The sequence below is a fragment of the Astyanax mexicanus genome, unplaced genomic scaffold, assembly GCF_023375975.1.
Source record: "Astyanax mexicanus isolate ESR-SI-001 unplaced genomic scaffold, AstMex3_surface scaffold_37, whole genome shotgun sequence".
NCBI classification, from domain to species: Eukaryota; Metazoa; Chordata; class Actinopteri; order Characiformes; family Acestrorhamphidae; genus Astyanax; species Astyanax mexicanus.
Window position 1 is genome coordinate 423,548 of NW_026040047.1, and position 19,849 is coordinate 443,396.

Below are 19,849 nucleotides of genomic sequence, written 5' to 3' on the forward strand. Positions count from 1 at the left end.
TGTTCATTGCTATCTTGGCAAGACAGGCCGTGCTTTTAGCGCAAATATGCCCCCACTTGTTACACACACGAACAACAACACAACAACAACAGCACAAACCCAACAACAATAAATAGAACACTAAATAAAATAATATTGCTGTTTCTGTAAATTAGCTGCTGTTGCACCTTTACAGCATAAAAACAAGCAGGTCAGTTTCCTAGCTTTCCTGGTGCACTCTGACTAGTGGATACCTATTTTTACGGTGCAGCTACCTGGACGTGTCCAACACTTCTCAGCAGAGGAAACTGAGCTGCTGGTTGACGCTGTGAAGGAGCTCCAGCAGCTCATTTATGGGAACAGCAATGTTTTTTTATTTACTTTTCTGTTTTTTGTTGATGTAAAAGTCAGGTTTGTGCTGCTGCATGTCCTTGTGTGTGTAAACGAGGGTGTATGTGCAGCGTTCCTGTGTTGTCAAGATAGCAATGATGGGTGACTGTTGTCAGGGTTTTAATCAGTCAGTGGAGCATTTGTGTTTTCCATTGCCAAAATAGCAATACGCCAGAAATTTACCTGAACATACCTCCCTACCAGACCACCACACCTATTGGCGTAGATATATTCATGAACTCTGAAGTTGTTTAAAGGATGCAGGCGGAAGCTTAAAAATAAACTGTTGGTGGCCTTGCACAGGGTGTAAGATAGAGCCCTGTTAGTGTTAAATTAAAGTTTAAAGTTTAAAATTAAAGACACTTGTGTGTTAACTTTAATCTCCATAGTCAGTGCTTAGGCAAGGCCTTTTAGTACTTTTAAGTTTTTATTATTTGAGCAATGCAGATGCGTACAGAGTGTGGTGTCACTGACTTTCTTGCACTGATATAATTATTTATACCATACTTTGTTGGAGTGCATTTTGATCTATAGTTCTCTTGGTGGCATGTTAAAGGTTTCAGCTGAGCAGTTGAAGTTAATGTGAGCAGTAACTAATAAGTTGCTAATGTGAAAGAGACATATGTAGTAAGTAATGGATAATCAGGTTAATTTAAAGTTAAGATACATAGCCCTTACATGAACTACTTATAAAGAGGAATTATCTAGACGCTTGTGGGACACAGTTTATGTCTCTGCATGAGGAGGATGGCTGTGTACTGTGATAAGAGTTTTTCTGTTTTCTAGATTATGATGCTCCATTATCTGAAAATGGGGAATACACCATTAAATATCATCTTTTAAGAAACCTTTTGAGGGGCGTGCAAAGTAAGCTGCTGTACTGAATTATTTTTCTAAGCTACAAAAGTAGCCATATTTGGTTGTTCTCATAATAAAGTGTTAAAATTGTTTAATAAGGGCTATAAAGGGTTAATAAGGGTTAAATATTTATCTCCACAGATGAGCTACCATGTCTTCCTGCAGTCCAGGACAAGCAGGTGTATGAACCAATTGTCCTTTCTCAGCACATTTCTTTATGGGACAGTCTTCAGTGTGCAGACAAGGTAAAATAATTCAAGCCAAAAAGCATCTGCTTGTGTGTGTTCTGTATAATCACACCAGGGTTTTCAGTAGCACTTCAAGGTAAAACTTGCATTTACTGCCAAATAGCAGGTTTGCAATGGGTTACACCTTACAACCCAATATGTTTCACGCATTCACAGAAAACTTAAAGATGCTACTGTAAATGTAAAATAATGTTATTTTCCTGTAGCTTTTAATCAACCAGTGGAATCTTTTTTTACTAACATCATTTTTGCTGGTACCATCTTAGAGACGATAAGGTCCAAGTTTTATTTCATGCCTCCTTATCGCGTAAGGGCGGTTAGATATTGGACGGAGTCCTATGTACTCAGCATAGACAAGAGTCGTGTACCAGTGAAGTGAAATGTGATATCTCCTCCCATTCTATCAAAGGGAGGATCGCATGTCATTTGTCCACTTTTTCATTTTTGCAAATTTTCTTGCTTACACTAAACTGGAATCACTGGATTATTGGGCTGCTTAGGTTTTCTTTGGATTTTTGGAATTCACTGGATTTTTACTTTTTTTGCTTGGAAAACCTAACTACAGTGGTGCTGTAGCATCCACAGCCAGAGCATCTCTGGGTCCTAAAATAATTTAGTGCAATGACTGCAGTCTGGCTCTCCAACACAGTTCACCATACTGGAGCTCTTTCCATCAAGATGGTATAAGGTCCGTGTACATTTTGACAGTTTGATTCTTGAACTGAATAGAGAGCTGAAGAAATGAAAAAACGGCTCGTTTTTTCGTTTTTTGATTTATACAGACAAAACCAGAAACGGAAATTCAGTCCGAATTTTTGTTTTCTCCTTTGTGGCTATAAAACGAACTTACGGCTCATTATTTTAATTGTGAAGAATAAGCGAGCTTTAAGCGCGCCTCTTACCACATTGGTTAGTCTGAGAGATCACGTGTTCGCAGCCGCTACGTTCAGATATAATAAAAGTCCCGAATTGTCAGACGTCAGTAATTATGACCGCAGGAATATTATCAGTGTCTAGATTTGCGTGCAAAGACTTTCTCCAGTCTGACTGAATTAATTCCGATTACAGAATCTGACTAAAGTGTTTGTAGACGCTAACAATTTGAGGAAAACTCTATTTACATGTAAGAAGCATGTATGCTGTAAACCTAATATGGTTCAAAATTACACACGTGTAGATTACTACTGATTTTTCTCTGGATTTTTTGGGGGGGGGGTTTTGAACTACATACCATTCCCACCACAAATTACCAAAAATCTCAGATAAAAAATTATAGTGGAGGGAAAAAATCTAGCTCAAGACCAGCTGTCATCCAGAAAAAAAATTTAAACGATATAGCAGTTTGTGCTTACGTTTTCTTTAATTTGAGTGAACGATTTGCAGTTTGTGCTCATGATTTCTATAATTCGAGTGAACGATTTCTATAATTCGAGTGAACGATTTCTATAATTCTGTGACGCCAGGTAGAGAGGAGTGACGCGAGCCGAGTTAAAAATACAGACAGGTTTATTAGCAGGAAGGCTAACAGGTTCTGCTAACAGAATAACCAAGTAAACAATGATCTCACCGATAACCAGAGACGTAGTCAAAAATACAGTCCGAGTTCGAAACCGAGAAACAGTCCAACCATACAACAAATCCAATAAGGGCAAAACAAAAGACATAAACCGATAATCCGAAAACAGGGTCGTAACGAGAAGGCAAAAACAGTAATCAGGAAAACGCTTAGTACGCAACATAAGTCGGCAATACCTCGCGGTGTTTGTTTACAAACGGATGCCTTAAATACAGGATCTAGATAAGAATGAACCAGAAGTAATTTAGTACACAGGTGAATCAGAGCGTCGGAGCGTAACGTGATTGGGTGAAGGTGAAGGGTTATTATTGATGTCATAATCAGGGGAATTCTGGGAAATAGAGTCCGGTAGTGTGGAAGGAGAACCAGGCTGCGTAACAAATTCGAGTGAACGATTTCTATAATTCGAGTGAACGATTTCTATAATTCGAGTGAACGATTTCTATAATTCGAGTGAACGATTTCTATAATTCGAGTGAACGATTTCTATAATTCGAGTGAACGATTTCTATAATTCGAGTGAACGATTTTTTATGCGCACTAAGACAAGAAGCTCGGAGGGAAAGGAGCATTTTCCTCTCTAGGGCTGTTACAGGGCTGCTGTGATTATACAGTTATATACAAACCTGCTGATTATTAAAGCTCTAGTGTTACAGGTAGAAAATACAGTGTGCAGATTTTGTCCTAGCGGTAGTGTCTCCACAGCGCGCGGGGAACTAATTTATATGTCTAATCTAAATTAAAGTTGTATGGGAATTATATGTAAATTAAATAATGTACTACATGATATATATCATTACAAATCAAAATTATAATCCAGATTTATGAGCTCATACATTAACAGTATAATCACAGACATGGTTTCTTGGGCATATTTTAGTGAAAGCTCTTTAAGCTTCCAGTTACAGAAATCGTAAGCATGAATTGCAAATCGTTCACTCGAATTAAAGAAAACGTGAGCATGAACTGCTATATCGTACACTCGATTTAATTTTATTTTTATCCAAGGCCCCTCCCTGTGTAGGTACCCTAGCCAGCCAGTAGGTGGCAGCACCACCAGTGATGGTATAGTTACTTTGAAAAAGTAATTTGATTACTGATTACTGATTACTCCTTTAAAAAGTAACTTAGTTACTTTATGGATTACTTGATTTTAAAAGTAAGTAAGTTACTTTACAAGTTACTTTATTAGTTACTTTCAGCAGCTGCAGACACCACCTCCCGCCGCCTTAACATAAACATTATAACCAGTACCAATACTCCCTTTATTGGAAAATGCATTTTTAACAGCAACTATTTCCTAAAAAAATAAGGTTTTTTTTATAAAAATAAAAAAATTAACATTTTTTTTTTATAAAAAATAAAATATGGTCTTTCTTGATTTTACTAAACATAAATACTTGTTTTTATAAAAAATATATAAAATAAAGAAAGTCTTTCTTGACCTGACATATTTAACACTGTAAAACTGAACATTGAACTTGTTGTTCTCTGCAGGGCAGCAAGGAGTGGTTTTATAAAACAGAACCGTGTATATGGTCTAGACCAGGGATCACTGACTGCGGTCCGGGTCCGGACCCAGACGTTGTCCAATACGGACCCATACCGGACCCAACTACTGAGAAGGATTTAATTCTGACAGTGTTCATTTAAAGCACCGGAACTTTTCTTGTCTTTACGGTATGTGCGCTCTGCGCCACAGTGAACTTCCAATCACGTGTGGTGTAAAATCTTTAAATGCTCTCCTCTGCCAATCAAATTTGTGGCAGACCGCTGCCCTGGCTAGTGAATTGGGACGCAGCCGCAAAAAAAAACGTTTTAATAAAGAGATAGGGAGCCGAGAACTGGCGAAAAACGAAAACGGGCGGAAACTAAAGACACGCCGAGCGCGAGAGAGAGAGAGACGGGAGAAAGCGAGACGCGTGTGATTGGGGAAGAGCGGAGGGGGAATGGGTAAGGGAGCGGTGTGTGTGTGTGTGTGTGTGGAGGAGATGAGGTGGAGAGAGAGAGAGGGAGTAACGCACAGTGACTTAAATAAGTAACTTTAATCTGATTACTGGATTGGAAATAGTAACGCGTTAGATTACTCGTTACTGAAAAAAAGGGTCAGATTAGAGTAACTGACATCACTGAGCACCACCAATAATGCCCTATGCAAGAAAACACCAGAAGAAGAAATAGGGGTGTGGCTTCACGTGGAACAAAAGCACTCGTGAGGCAAGAACAAAGCCTCTTTGAGTTTGCCCATAGACAGGTAAACATCTGAACAAAGAGACAAGATCATCAAGACCAAGGCCTCTCCTTTGTTCTACCAAGAGAACAAAGAAAACATCTTTAGGCCTACATCTTCAAGATAACAACATTAGCCAAACGTCTGATCAACGTTTCCACACGGCTTTTTCTCCAAGACAAGCTTGCACGAGATACACAGCTCGGAAAAGACAAGAAAAGCGGCCCGACCCTTTTCTTAACTGTGTATAAATTTCCTGGACCCAAAACCAGAAGGACGAATCATTCCAGAAGAGTTTCCTGGATGTCTTTTCTTTCCACAAGAAGGCTGACAATTCCCTCAATCCAGTGAGGACGGAAAACATGGATATTTTCTAACATATCCATTGCGTAAGACTGAACTTTAAAACATCTGGGCATAGTTTAGATAAAGAACATTTTATCTTTAGCTTACTGTATCTTACATTTTACGTAAGTGTAATTTTATTTATGAAATCTACAACTGTTTATGTTCTCTAAACTAAATTCTGTGAGCAAACCAACCTACTTTTCTCTGCATGTAAATCTTTTTTCTCTTTCTAACACTGAAATACAGCTACTGTATTTCTCTCTTCTAAAAACTAGAATCTAGCAATAGCTTTAAAACTGTCCTTTTAAATAGTCAGCTTCAGTCTCTTTGTTCTGGCTCAACAGAGACCTGAACAAAGAACAACTGATCTCAGTTACAGTTTAAGAGCCACGCTCCACGTTTAAACTCAGCGCCATTTATCCTTTGTCCGCGCGCACGCGCACGCTCCTCTCGCGCGCACCCGCGAGAACACGTGTGCACACTCCGCATACGCGAAACCCCCCCTTCCGTCTCTATCGCACGCGCACGCATTCACACACGCTCTCGCTCTCTCTCTCTCTCTCTCTCCCTCATACACACACCCTTAGCTAAATAACCATTTAGCTCTCATATTGTAAATATACTGACTGCTGTTTGTAATATTTGTGTTTAGATTAGTTTGTGTGTTAATAAATGTCCATTTATTTTCACCAAGTTGTCTGGGTTGATTTCATGAATGCTGGTTGCTGCCAATAACCATATAAAATAATTCAATTAAAAACCTTCAGAATCTGAGTCAGCAATATCAGAATTTTAGTCATTGATTAAAATCCTGATATTGTGGCTTTTTATTTAATAACTTTATAAAAACAATTGTAGTTTTAATATTAATTAAATCTACAATATTTGTAAGGTGCAAGTAATTTTATGAGACTGATTACTTAATGAGATTTATGCCACCAGCACCTACACCGGGCTCCGTAATATTACGTAATATTATTGTGACACTAGTGCATTAATATCAGAAGTTTATAATTGTAGATAACTGATTATCATCACTGCACCCCTGAAACAGATCAATAGAGAAAAATGCTCTTTCCCTCCGAGCTTTTTGTCTTAATGTGCATAAAAACGTTCGCTCAAATTACAGAAATCGTTCACTCGATTTACAGAAATTGTGAGCACAAATTTCAAATCGTTCACTCGAATTAAAGAAAATGTGAGACCAAACTGCTCTATCATTCACTCGATTTATTTTTTTATTTATACACGGCCCCTCCCGGGCTCCGTACTTTAGTAAGGGTAGTTTGCAAAAAAAAAAACATGATGGCGATTGCCAGGGTATGTAAAGATCTGGAGCTCAGCCCAGTATTGCTGACTTTATAAAAACAATTAGAGAACAATGGGGAACACATAGGAGGAAAATAAGGGAAACACTGTTTTTTTAACAAAAATGAAAACATTATAAACAACTTTATTCTTTGTTTTAGTTCAATAATGTAGAATTATGTAAAAATATGGAGAAATGCAATTTAAAAACTGTGATTTCTGCATTGTTATTTGAATAATTCATCCATAATATTTAAAACATATTTAGCCTTCCCCTCCTTGACACTAGTCCAGTTAATAGTCAGTGATTTAAATTTAGTGTGATACTTTACATTTTTTGTTGTTGTTTTAGCCAACATTTGCGCAGCGAAGTGACAGCCAAAAATAGTGGGTACGCCTGCCTTCCTGACTTTGCTGGTATTTTCCATAAACTTCCTAAGCACCCTCTGGTGGTCAGGAAGCATTAAATAAAATGGTATTTATGCATATAACTGTGGTTCTATGATGCCTAATATCCTGCTGAAAATTATATGAGTACTGAGTAGGTAATTTGGCCTGAATGGAAATAAACTCACTGGGTAGCACCTGTAAAAGAGAAGCATCCCATGCACAATGTTTGCCAAATGTTTTGTTTTTCAGCCTTTCAGGTCAGATGACCCAGTGAACATGGAGAACTTGCCTGTCAATCATGATAATGGTCAATCATATGGGTATACACTTTATGAGACAACCATTTACAAAGGTGGAGCCCTAAATTCAAGGAACCATGTTCGTGATCGAGCTATGGTAAGTATATATTTGAAAAGAAGAAGAAAAATAAGCATGCAAGTTTAAATGGATTAAAGTTTTCTGTTAAGAATAAGAATTGTGTGTAATGTTGATGTAATGTAATTTGATTTGCAGGTATTTGTTGACAAACAGTTCATTGGTATTTTGGACTACACAATGCAGGAAATTGTAGTGCCCCATGGTGAGGTAAACAAAATATAATTCATATTATTGTATTTATCCATTTACTAATTTTTTTAAGTGAAATCAAATTTACAACCATGATCAATTCTGACTCTTTAAACTTCACAGTCAAGTGTGGCCTCTTCCAAACACCTTTTTAGAAGAGCAGAATATTATTAAGTGGAGTAATGTATAACTTAATTTTGAGAGATTCATCCATGCCCATACTCCTCCCACTCTCCTCCCTATATAAACCGCCACTTCCTCTCTACCTGTGTGTCAAACAACCTCGCAAGTGGTGTTGGGTCCCGCACTATACCTGCTCCACGATGGTCCTCCATCGTATTTGTCCTGGAACCGGCTGTTTTCGTCCACCCTTCTCCACTGCCGCTGCTCCCGGCTGCCTTCCCTGGTATGGCGTGTTTTGTCCCAACTGCCGCGGCTGGCGTCTCCTCTCCCAGTTCCTCGACCCGGTCTGGCCGTTCCCGCTCCTTTCTCTCTCTCTCAGTGCCGCCTTTCTCTTTATCCTTGTCGGCACTGCCTCGCCCCTCCACTCGCTGTATTGGTTCAGAGCTGTCTCCAGTTTGCGGTTACAAAGGGTTTTTTCACCCGGACCGCCAACCTCCGCGGCCCATTTTTTCCCTGTTTCCGCCACCAACTGCCGTTCTTTCCACCCGGCCTGCTGTGGCTCCGTCTCCCTGCAGCCTCACTCAGCCTTACTGGGTGGTACTCGAGCGTGGTCGCTCCTCCTCTCTCTTTCTTGTGGGCGATCCTCCTGGTTTTTCCTCCGTTCAATGCTCCCCGTTTCTTTCAGGCTTGTTTTCCTCTCTCTCTCTCTCATTCCTCCCCTTCATCAGTTCGTCCATCCGTCCTCCTTACTCATCCTCCTTACTCGTCCCTCGTCTTCCCACGTCATCGCCACCGTTTACCCACGCCATCCATCTTCCCACAGCATCACCCTGCCCCCATCTTCCTATGCCATCGCCCCCGTGTTCCCAAGCCATCGCCATGCCACCATCTTCCAAAGCCAAAGCCATTGCCCCATCTTCCTATGCCATCGCCCCCGTCTTCCAAAGCCATCGCCATGCCACCGTATACCCGCGCCATCGCCCCATCTTCCCTCGTTATCATCATTGCTATCAACATCTTCGCTGCTGTCCTCCTGGCCAAATTATCATCGCTGCCGGCACCTTTCATTCCCACCCTCAACGCCATAATCATCCTCACCGTCATCATCGCCGCCATGTCTTTGCCATCATTGCCTCCATTATCGCTATCATCATTTTTCGCCATCCTCGCCTTCATCTTTGCCATCATCGCAGTCATCATCATTGTCATCATAACCATCATCATTGTCATCATTGCCACCATCTTTGCCTATATCACTGCAATCATCATTATCGCTTTTGTCATCAGCATTGCCTCCATCATCATCATTGCCTTCATCATCATCACTGCCTTCATCATCATCACTGCCTTCATCATCACCGCCATTTTCATCATCTTCATCAAATCAAATCAAATCAAATTTATTTGTATAGCCCTTTTTACAACTGGTGTTGGCACAAAGCAGCTTTACAGAAACATGATTACAGGACAAAGAATCAGGCAAAACATTACACATAGAAAATACAGAATACAGAACCCCCAGTGAAAAACTCCCTCAGAGCTGCAGGAGGAGGAAGAAACCTTGGGAGGACCAAGACTCACATTAAAGGGGGGACCATCCTACCACTGGTCAAACGGCTTTTAAATTAATTTTAAAAAGTCTTTTATACATCCACATAGGTTTTATATATTCAGGAGTGTAATAGCGCCACTAATGGCTTGGATGTAATCAGTAGTGGAGAGTAAGATGGATGATGAGCAGCTGATCTGTGGTGGTGATGGAGAAGAGCTGACTTCAGAAACTTCCATCAGTCTGGCCGGACAGGAGACACGAGAGCCTGAGGGTCCAACATCGGTATCGGGTCAGACAGGTGGGCAGTCAGTAACTCGGAGGAAGGCAGAGAGATGGAATTAGTTTTGACTGGATTTATGCAAAACTGAGAATATTAAAACATTATCAGAGTGTGGCAAATGACTCCGGCAGAACTGAATAAAACAGCCTAACTAAAGGCAGAGAGCCAGAAGGTAACAGACATGGAGGCTCCCTGAAACACTGGCATCCACCCACTCCACCGTCCACAAACCTGAGTGACCGTGTGCAGTGGGAGAACAGCAGCATCAACAAAAGCTCTTCCTCCTGCAGAGCTCCTCTGAATTTTAGGAACTACTAAGAAACCAGCACCCTGAGATCTAAGTAATCGCGGTGGTTCATAACAGGAGATGAGGTCTTGTAAATACTCAGGAGCGAGCCCGTGTAGGGCTTTATACGTTAACAGGAGAATTTTATAGTCTATGCGGAATTTGACTGGAAGCCAGTGCAGTGCTGATAGTACTGGACTAATATGGTCAAATTTTCTCGTTTTAGTTTACTTAAGTTACTGCAGGAACATCCAGACAGTAGCGCATTACAATAATCTAGCCTTGAGGTAATGAAGGCATGGACTAATTTTTCTGCTTCATGCAGTGATAGGGCATTTCTGGAAGACATATCATTCATCCTCACAAACTGATAACGATCGGTTAAGTATGATTTAAACCAAAATAAGGCGCTCATATCCAGAAGTACCAGTAGGGAAACCTTTGTCGTCGGCTATAAGTAGATCGTTTGTTATTTTAACTAAAGCTGTCTCAGTGCTATGATGGGGCCTAAATCCAGATTGAATTTTTTTTATAGATCTGGTTTCTTTGCACAAAGTCGTTTGACACCATCTTACTTTAACTGATTTCTGGCTCCCAGGACCTCATCCTCTATGCTGTTATTCCAGTTGAATAGACTGGCAGCACCTTAAAACACCTCACTTAATTTATTCTCTACCTTTCGTTCCTTAAACCTCCACAGTCTTCCTCATCTCGCCAGCACTTGTTCTTACCCGTTCTTCTTTCTCTAATTTACCGCTCTGCCTTAATCCTTTCTCAACTGCTACTCAGATCTCCTCACCCTTTCCAACCACCACATATTCTCTAGTCATCAGAGACCTCAAAAGAGAGTTTCACGCTCTCAATCCACACCTCCATTTCTTCTCATTTTCTGTCTTACTGTATTCATGTTCTGCACAGGTCATGTCTCTCCCTTCTTTCCGCAACACTCAGCACCTCTTCCACTTTCCCTAATTCCGCTCTTTATGCTCTTTTGGCAGTTCTCACCCTCCTAGATGAAACAACACTTGCCCCCGATTTATACACAGCAACTCACCAGCTTGCGTCGGCTCAGCCTCTGGCTTGCTCAAGGTCACACTTCTAAACTGTCGGACACTGGCAGTCGCAAGCCTTTCACAGTCCAACCTCCCCTCAAATCTCCTTGCCGTAGTCAAACGTTTTGTTTCAACTTTTGTGGCTTCAGCTTCACGCTTCACGCTTCTCCAGCGAATCTGCCCCGAACTCCAACCCAAATACTCTGAGCCCCCCCCCCCCCCCCCGAACTCCAACCCAAATACTCTGAGCACCCCCCCCCCCCCCCCCCCCGCTTCTTCTTTTCTGTCCACTCAAGGGCATGGGACAATACTAGCAAAGTGGAGTTATGTATATAACTTAGTTTGGGAGATTGATCCACGCCCTCACTCCTCCCACTCTCCTTCCTATATAACCGTCACTTCCTCTCTACCTGCTCATTGAACAACCTCGTACCCACCTCCTCCCCATCTTCCTCCTTATGTCATGTCTCCCTTTCTCTTCCTGTTTCTCTTTGTGTGGGGGGGCTTCAGATTCACGCTTTTTTAACAAAGCTGCCCCAAACTCCAGCCCAAATACTCTGAGTTTGCCTCCTTTCTCTTCTTTTTTTCTTTCCAGACAAGGGCTAGGAAAATAATAGCAAAGTAACAGGAGGTCAACTTGAGATTTGAAACCTTTTTGTAATAATATGATTTAATAGTAACTATATAAACTGAATAATAATAATAATAATAATAATAATAATAATAATAATAATAATAATAATAATAATAATAATAATTGAAACTCATTGTTAAGCCAAAGGTATTGGGTTGTCAAATGGAGCTTTGTATAGTCTACTGACCTGACAGAGTGAATCTTATTAAAAACAGGTGGTGGTCTAGAGAAGGACAGTAATACCTGAGGAGACACAAACTACAGCTCATGGAATAACCTCACAGTCCCATTCAAACCATTATAAACAATCATAGAGCAGTTGTAGCTAAATCTTAAACAAGCTTCTCAGGAATTTTCTAGAACAAAAAGCCTGCTGTAAAGATAAGAGAGAGCAAATCCAAAATGCAAAAATATAAAATGTAACTAAAAATGTAACACGGACATTTTTTTAAATATTTTGTTTTAAAAGAATAAGTGCATTTTGATCTGTCTAAAAATAATGTGTTTTATGTTTGCTTGAGGGTGTGCACTTTTCCAATATATTAAAAAAAGATATATTTTTTGTTCGGACAAGTTATTATTTTGTTGTGTTTATTGCAACATATTATTTAATCAAACAAACAGAACTGCTTTCCCAATCCAAATGTAGATAATGTTTTGCAAATGCAAATGAACAGTTGTTGATACTTTTAGTCTCATCAGCATTTTTCACAAGATCTTTCTTTCAGTGGCTGAGCCATTATTCCATATCTTTGCACAGAGGGAGAGAATTCTGGGTTTGCTGGTGGAGAACTGTGGGAGAGTCAACTATGGTCCTGCTCTGGATAAACAGAGAAAGGGTACTGGGACATAAACTTGCTGATGTAACACCAGTTTCATGATTTAATTTTTATGCAATGCAGCTATAAACAACAAATGCATACAAACCATATAAATGATTAATTGTTAAGTATTGCTAAATGTATCCATGCAGGTCTTGTTGGAGACATTACCCTCAACTATGTCCCACTAAAGAAGTTCACCATGTACTCACTGGACTTAAATCCCAGCTTTATAAACAGGTTGGTCATACTGATGTGCCTGCATATTTACATATGCTTTTTACAGGAAAATATTTTAGAAAAGGTTTGTTATAGCTTTCCTGTTATATATATATATATTTATATTACAGTAACCATGTGTCTTGGGCTCTTAATATATTTAAGTTGATTTTAGAATTAGAAACAAAAATTAAATAATCAGCATCTACGTTTCTTTGGATCTATCAAAGAATTCTATCAACATATAGCTTTAGCAGCTTTATTGGGTTAAGAGCATTATTTTTAACAGCAGGCCTTTAAATGGAACTATTTTAACTCGCAGAGTGTATATAACCAAACAGATTGTATTTTTTTTGTCCTCTTTAACTCAAAATCACTTAATAAACAGTGACAATGCAACTGTGGTATAATACAATCAAGGTCTGTGCGATTTTAAATGTTATTATTATTATTACAAGAGTGTATTATAGCTTAAGTAAAATGCATTATGATAGTGTGCTCAATTGATAAATTAAGTGTCAGCTTGCAAACGTGCTCTGGTTTTTACCAACCCTTGGTAAGAGACTTTTTAAAGGGTGCTTCTTTGGAACAGGTTGCAGTCACTGAGATGGAAATCAACAAGTCAGAACCCCCTCTACCCTGCATTCTTTCGAGGCAGTTTGATAGTGGAAGGTCATCCCAGAGATACCTTTATCTCGCTGCCGGTGAGTTCAAGGTCCACCTCCAACATTGTTTCCAGTGTTATAGCTTTGAAACTCTAAAGCAGGGATCATTATGACTGGTCCTGGAGGGGGAGGGCTGGTTTCCAGTACAGGTCCAGAACTGGTCCACTAAACCTGAAAAAGAAACAAAACTGCAACTCTCCAACCCAGTAATAATTACCAGTGCTTTAAACATAATCTTTTCAAAGCTAGACTGGAACAGAACATTAAAGTGACTGTCACATTTATTACTAGGGGTGGAGCAAAGGAATAGTCATTGTGAATGGCAAAAATCTAGGACGACATTGGTCAGTGGGTCCTCAGAATACCCTCTACCTACCTGCTCCATGGTTGAGCAGTGGAGATAACCAGGTGAATATAAAGGCCTTATTAATCTTATGTAGTAATCCACATAATCATCAGAGCCATGATTGTAATAAATATTTATTATGTTCTTTTTATGTCATTTTTTATGATGTAGGTTATAGTTTTTGAGGAACACAGAGCAGGATGCAAAATCCATTTTGCAAAGAAACCACAACACGGCAGAACAACGGATGTCTCCAGACAGCCCTTTTGTAACCTGCTTTAAAAACGGAATGCAGAATCTACTGTTGTTTTCATTGATAAAAAGCATTCATGCACAGGATAAAAATCCAATTCAAAATTCCCTTACATTCTTTTTTTACTCCCTACTTTTTTCTGGCCTGTATCAGATTCCAAAAAAATGATTGGATGTTAGCGCATTTACCAGTTTGTAATGTTGCCATTCCTTCCCACAGCACTTTTGTGTTTCAGGTGTTTTGTTGTTCCATTCTACCTTAGGACTAATGCTTATCTCCACACATTCTTTAGTGGGAACTGGTCAGCACTGCTGGCAGAATCCTTAAGTACTCGCTCACCCTTGTCCATATGGATCTAGCGGCTATTGGGATTCCCCTTTTGTTGTTTTCTACACTGAAATTGTAAGATTCATTTTTTTATTTATTATTTACCTCAATACTTGTCCTGAATTGCAATCCTTTTTAAATGTTATACAGGGCTGAAATACCGAAATTACTGTACATCTGTAACGCCAGATAGTAAGGAGTGACGGTAGCCGAGTAAAAAGTACAGATAGGTTTAATAAGAGGCTAACAGATATAGCAAACAGTATAGCCAGGCAAACAGTAACCTCACCAGAAACAGAAATCGTAGTCCGGGTTCATAACCAAAAAAACAGTCCAACCATACATCGAATCCAAAAAGGGCAAAACAAAAGACATAAACTGATATACCAAAAAATAATGTCGCAACATGAAGGCAATCATAAACACAGGAGAAAAACGCTCAGTAAGCAACGAAAGTCGACAAAACCTTGCAGTGTTTGTTTACAAACAGCCGCCTTAAATACAGGAAGCTTGAGGGGAATGAACCGGACACAGGTGAGTCTGAGCGTCGGAGCGTCATGTGATTGGGTGAAGGTGAGCGGGTGCTATTGACATCATTGTTCATGGGAGTTTGGGAAATGGAGTCCAGTAGTGTGGAAAGGACAACATCAATAAACAAAATGAAGCTGACAAATACTGAAACATCTTTTTTAACCTTAACTGCATAACACTGCAGGGTTTTTTATGTACTGCACTAATGCTGCCTTTAGTTCCACCTCAGATGATTTGACTAGACACTAAGCACGCTAAGAATAGCACATTGTGAGCATCAGATGAGTGATATCATTATCCAGTAAGATGCAGCAGTAGCACAAACTTAGAAAAAAAATGCTTGGTGCAATATTGTTGCTTACAATGGCAGAGTTGAGACTTATGGGGTCAAAAAAACTATAATGCATGTTATTTTTACCATAAAACCTTGTTACTAGTTATACCGCTTTTAGACTCTGGTGTTTTTCTGCGCTAGAAATGCGCACCCTCTCCACTTTTAGACTCTTTGGCCCGTTTTTCTGCGCTACAACTGCGCACCCTCTCCGCTTTTAGACTCTTTGGCCCGTTTTTCTGCGCTACACCTGCGCACCCTCTCCGCTTTTAGACTCTTTGGCCCGTTTTTCTGCGCTACAACTGATCACCCTCTCCGCCTTTAGACTCTTTGGCCTGTTTTTCTGCGCTACAACTGCACACCCTCTCCGCTTTTAGACTCTGGTGTTTTTCTGCGCTAGAAATGCGCACCCTCTCCACTTTTAGACTCTTTGGCCCGTTTTTCTGCGCTACAACTGCGCACCCTCTCCGCTTTTAGACTCTTTGGCCCGTTTTTCTGCGCTACAACTGCACACCCTCTCCGCTTTTAGACTCTGGTGTTTTTCTGCGCTAGAAATGCGCACCCTCCCACTTTTAGACTCTTTGGCCCGTTTTTCTGCACTATAACTGCGCACCCTCTCCGCTTTTAGACTCTTTGGCCCGTTTTTCTGTGTTACAACTGATCACCCTCTCCGCTTTTAGACTCTTTGGCCCGTTTTTCTGCGCAACAACTGCACACCCTCTCCGCTTTTAGACTCTTTGGCCAGTTTTTCTGTGCTACAACTGCGCACCCTCTCCACTTTTACACTCTTTGGCCCGTTTTTCTGCGCTACAAGTGCGCACCATCTCCGCTTTTAGACTCTTTGGCCCGTTTTTCTGTGCTACAACTGCGCACCCTCTCCGCTTTTAGACTCTTTGGCCCGTTTTTCTGCGCTACAACTGCGCACCCTCTCCGCTTTTAGACTCCTTGGTGTTTTTCTGCGCTACAACTGCGCACCCTCTCCGCTTTTAGACTCTTTGGCCGTTTTTCTGCTCTACAACTTAGCACTTTCTCCGCTTTTAGACTCTTTGGCCGTTTTTTTGTGCTCTACAACTGAGCACTCTCTCCGCTTTTAGACTCTTTGGCCGTTTTTCTGCTCTACAACTGAGCACTGTCTCCGCTTTTAGACTCTTTGGCCCGTTTTTCTGCGCTACAACTGCGCACCCTCTCCGCTTTTAGATTCTTTGGTGTTTTTCTGCACTAGAAATGCGCACCCTCTCCGCTTTTAGACTCTTTGGCTGTTTTTCTGCGCTATAACTGCGCACCCTCTCCGCTTTTAGACTCTTTGGTGTTTTTCTGCGCTACAAATGCGCACCCTCTCCGCTTTTAGACTCTTTGGCCATTTTTTTGCGCTACAACTGAGCGCCCTCTCCGCTTTTAGACTCTTTGGACCGATTTTCTGCGCTATAACTGCGCACCCTCTCCGCTTTTAGACTCTTTGGCCCGTTTTTCTGCGCTACAACTGAGCACCCTCTCCGCTTTTAGACTCTTTGGCCCGTTTTGATTCATTGATTCATGATTCATTTCATGATGTCTCTTAATATTAAACTCCTTAATTACGGCAACTTTTAGACTCTTTGGCCTGCTTTTCTGCTCTACAACTGCGCACCCTCTCCGCTTTTAGACTCTTTGGCCGTTTTTCTGCGCTACAACTGCGCACCCTCTCCGCTTTTAGATTCTTTGGTGTTTTTCTGCACTAGAAATGCGCACCCTCTCCGCTTTTAGACTCTTTGGTGTTTTTCTGCACTAGAAATGCGCACCCTCTCCGCTTTTAGACTCTTTGGTGTTTTTCTGCGCTACAACTGCGCACCCTCTCCGCTTTTAGACTCTTTGGACCGATTTTCTGCGCTACAACTGCGCACCCTCTCCGCTTTTAGACTCTTTGGCCCGTTTTTCTGCGTTACAACTGCGCACCCTCTCCGCTTTTAGACTCTTTGGCCCATTTTTCTGCGCTATAACTTTTCTGTGCTACAACTGCGCACCCTCTCCGCTTTTAGACTCTTTGGCCCGTTTTTCTGCATTACAACTGAACACTCTCTCCTCTTTTAGACTCTTTGGCCCGTTTTCCTGCATTACAACCTCGCACTCTCGCCGCTTTTAGAGTCTTTGGCCCGTTTGTAACACTCTGACCAAACTAAGGAGATACTAATAAAATCCAGAACCTAATTTAGTAGGAGGAAAACTTGAGCAAGCAAATACTAGAATACATCAGAGCTTGTAAAAGTAGAAAGTTTACTAATTTCCTAACAACATCAGCCACAACAAAGTAAAACCAAAAAATACACATTTGAGAAACGTCACTAATTACAAAAGATCATGAACCTTAAAATAGGAATAGTAATCAAGGTATAAAGAGGTTATCCGAAAAAGACACCAAAAAATCAACAATAATAATCCAAGCAAAAATAATGTCCAAAAATTAAATGATAATCCAAGCAAAAATTAAGCAAAAACAAAAAAAACAACAAAACCCCCAAATTGTATCCAGAGCCCAACAAGTATCAAACAAAACCAAACAAGCGAGGCACAAAAAAAGGGAATAATCTCACCCAGCTCCTTGATGTATCTCCACCGGCTAGAGAACAATTACATTGCCAAGGACAAAATAAAAAAGGTAAAAAATAAAACCAAAAGGAGCCAAAAAATTGCTAGGGCTTGAAGCAGCATTGCCTTCTCTGGCCTGCCTTCTCCCTGACCTCTCAAAAAACAAAATGGCTGCACCACTTCCTGTTTCCTGTAGGCTTCTATTCAAAATAAGAGTCACCTTTAAAAAAAAAAAAAATGAAAACAGCTTAAAATAGACAATAGGTAGAGGCCCAACACCACACCTTATCTTCCTTGTGAAAAGTCATAGGAAACTAGGAATTATACTTTCTGTGGCGTAACCTAAATAACACAATTTGAAATATATTATAGTATTATTCTAAAGTAGGTCTCACCACAGGTTCCCTTATGTAGTGGCATCACACGTTTTTTTGAGCTATAACTGCGCACTCTCTCCGCTTTTAGACTCTTTGGCCCGTTTCTGACACCTAGTGTTCAAACTTTGAATCTCACATTATAAAAACCTGCTTAACAGCGGGCCAACTTTCATTCCATTTCTAAAATAAGTTTGGGCACCCCTGCTCTAAATGAAACATAACTGCTGTTTTCTTTTCAAGGACATTAAAAGGTTGTCCATGTTTATTTTTCTTTCACTGCTGTTTAAAATGATAAAAAAAATGTAAACTGCACGCAGCCGTTAATTTGGTACTCAGCAGAGCTCACCTGCTGTATTAAAAGGCCACTTTAGCTAATGCTGGGTTCGTACTACACGACTACAGGGCCTACTTTTAATCACTGGTAAAAGTCTCAGTCATTGTGTGTAAAAGGCTGTAAAATCTGAGAGGTGTGATATCTAAACTGCAAGACACAAGATGAACTGCATGCATTTGAAATTTACATACTAAACTCAAGTTTGAACTTGAGCCAAAGTTTTAAGCCAACTAAAAGAACAAGGGATTTAATTAGTTTGTGTTCTTTATATTTACATTTCTTTAAAATTTGTTGTGAGAAATAAATTCCTGATGCGAGAAAGATGATAAGAAAAGGTTATATTAACAAAATGTAATTGATTTTATTTGTTTAAATAATTTGTCTTTTGGTCAAATAAAAAAACTTGATTTTTCTGTAATACAGAAATATTATATTATTCTGAAAGCCATTACCTGCACACTGGTAATATTAATCAAAGGTTTATGGACTGTCTTATACTAAGAATATTTAGCAAAGTAATATTGGTTTTATTGTCTGTGAAAATTAGAATTATAATGTGTTTATAAGTATTTGTTTTTTGGTTTGCTTTGGTGTACTCATTAATGTTTTTTTAAACATCCTGAAACATCAGAACCTTTATTAAAAAGTGTGATTTAACTTCTTCAGTTTCTTTTCATCACCCATCATTAGATATTAGTACAGAGTGTGTCTGAGATGATTAAATAACGGGCTGAAACATGATGCGTCAAAAATAAAAACAAAGTTGAAGGGACAATCCCAATTTACCTATACAAATATAGTGTGGATCTATTTTTTTATTGTTTTTCATATTTCATCCAAAGTTATGCATTAAGACTTTATTAGACATTTTGTTTGTTTTTTTTCAGTTTAATTTTCAATTACGAGCATTATTTCTGGAATCAAATCTTCACAACATGCCCTCATACCTTTAGTTCTCAAAAAAAAAAGAAAATCGAATCATGGTCAGTTCAGTGAAGGGTGTGACACTTCACAGCAATTATCATCTTTTCATTATCTGTGATTTTAAGTTATTCATTAGAGTTGTGAGTTCTCACTTTCAAGTTTTATCTCAAGTCTTTCAAGTCATGCTGTGGTAAATTACCCTACTAAACATTACTACTAGACAACACATTTCTAAAATTGAGCTTCAATTAAATTTAATGAAATTCTTAAAATGCATTTTCTGGGGTCTTTTTATTAATACTTTTTTTTAAAGTAAGATTGGGGGTTTCAGAGAATCA

General features: G+C 39.7%; 1 protein-coding gene across 1 annotated transcript in view; it reads left to right on the plus strand.

The window, feature by feature from the left end:
* glb1l2 (galactosidase beta 1 like 2) overlaps positions 1–19,005 on the plus strand; it is a 48,466-nt gene extending 29,461 nt beyond the window's left edge. Inside the window, exons 11-19 of the mRNA XM_049473387.1 lie at positions 1,156–1,236; positions 1,369–1,472; positions 7,577–7,723; positions 7,841–7,912; positions 12,582–12,660; positions 12,795–12,882; positions 13,454–13,565; positions 13,818–13,934; positions 14,044–19,005. Coding sequence (XP_049329344.1) covers positions 1,156–1,236; positions 1,369–1,472; positions 7,577–7,723; positions 7,841–7,912; positions 12,582–12,660; positions 12,795–12,882; positions 13,454–13,565; positions 13,818–13,934; positions 14,044–14,154 — 911 coding nt within the window. The 3' untranslated portion in view covers positions 14,155–19,005. The remainder of the gene's footprint in view (positions 1–1,155; positions 1,237–1,368; positions 1,473–7,576; positions 7,724–7,840; positions 7,913–12,581; positions 12,661–12,794; positions 12,883–13,453; positions 13,566–13,817; positions 13,935–14,043) is intronic.
* The last annotated feature ends 844 nt before the right edge of the window (positions 19,006–19,849 follow it).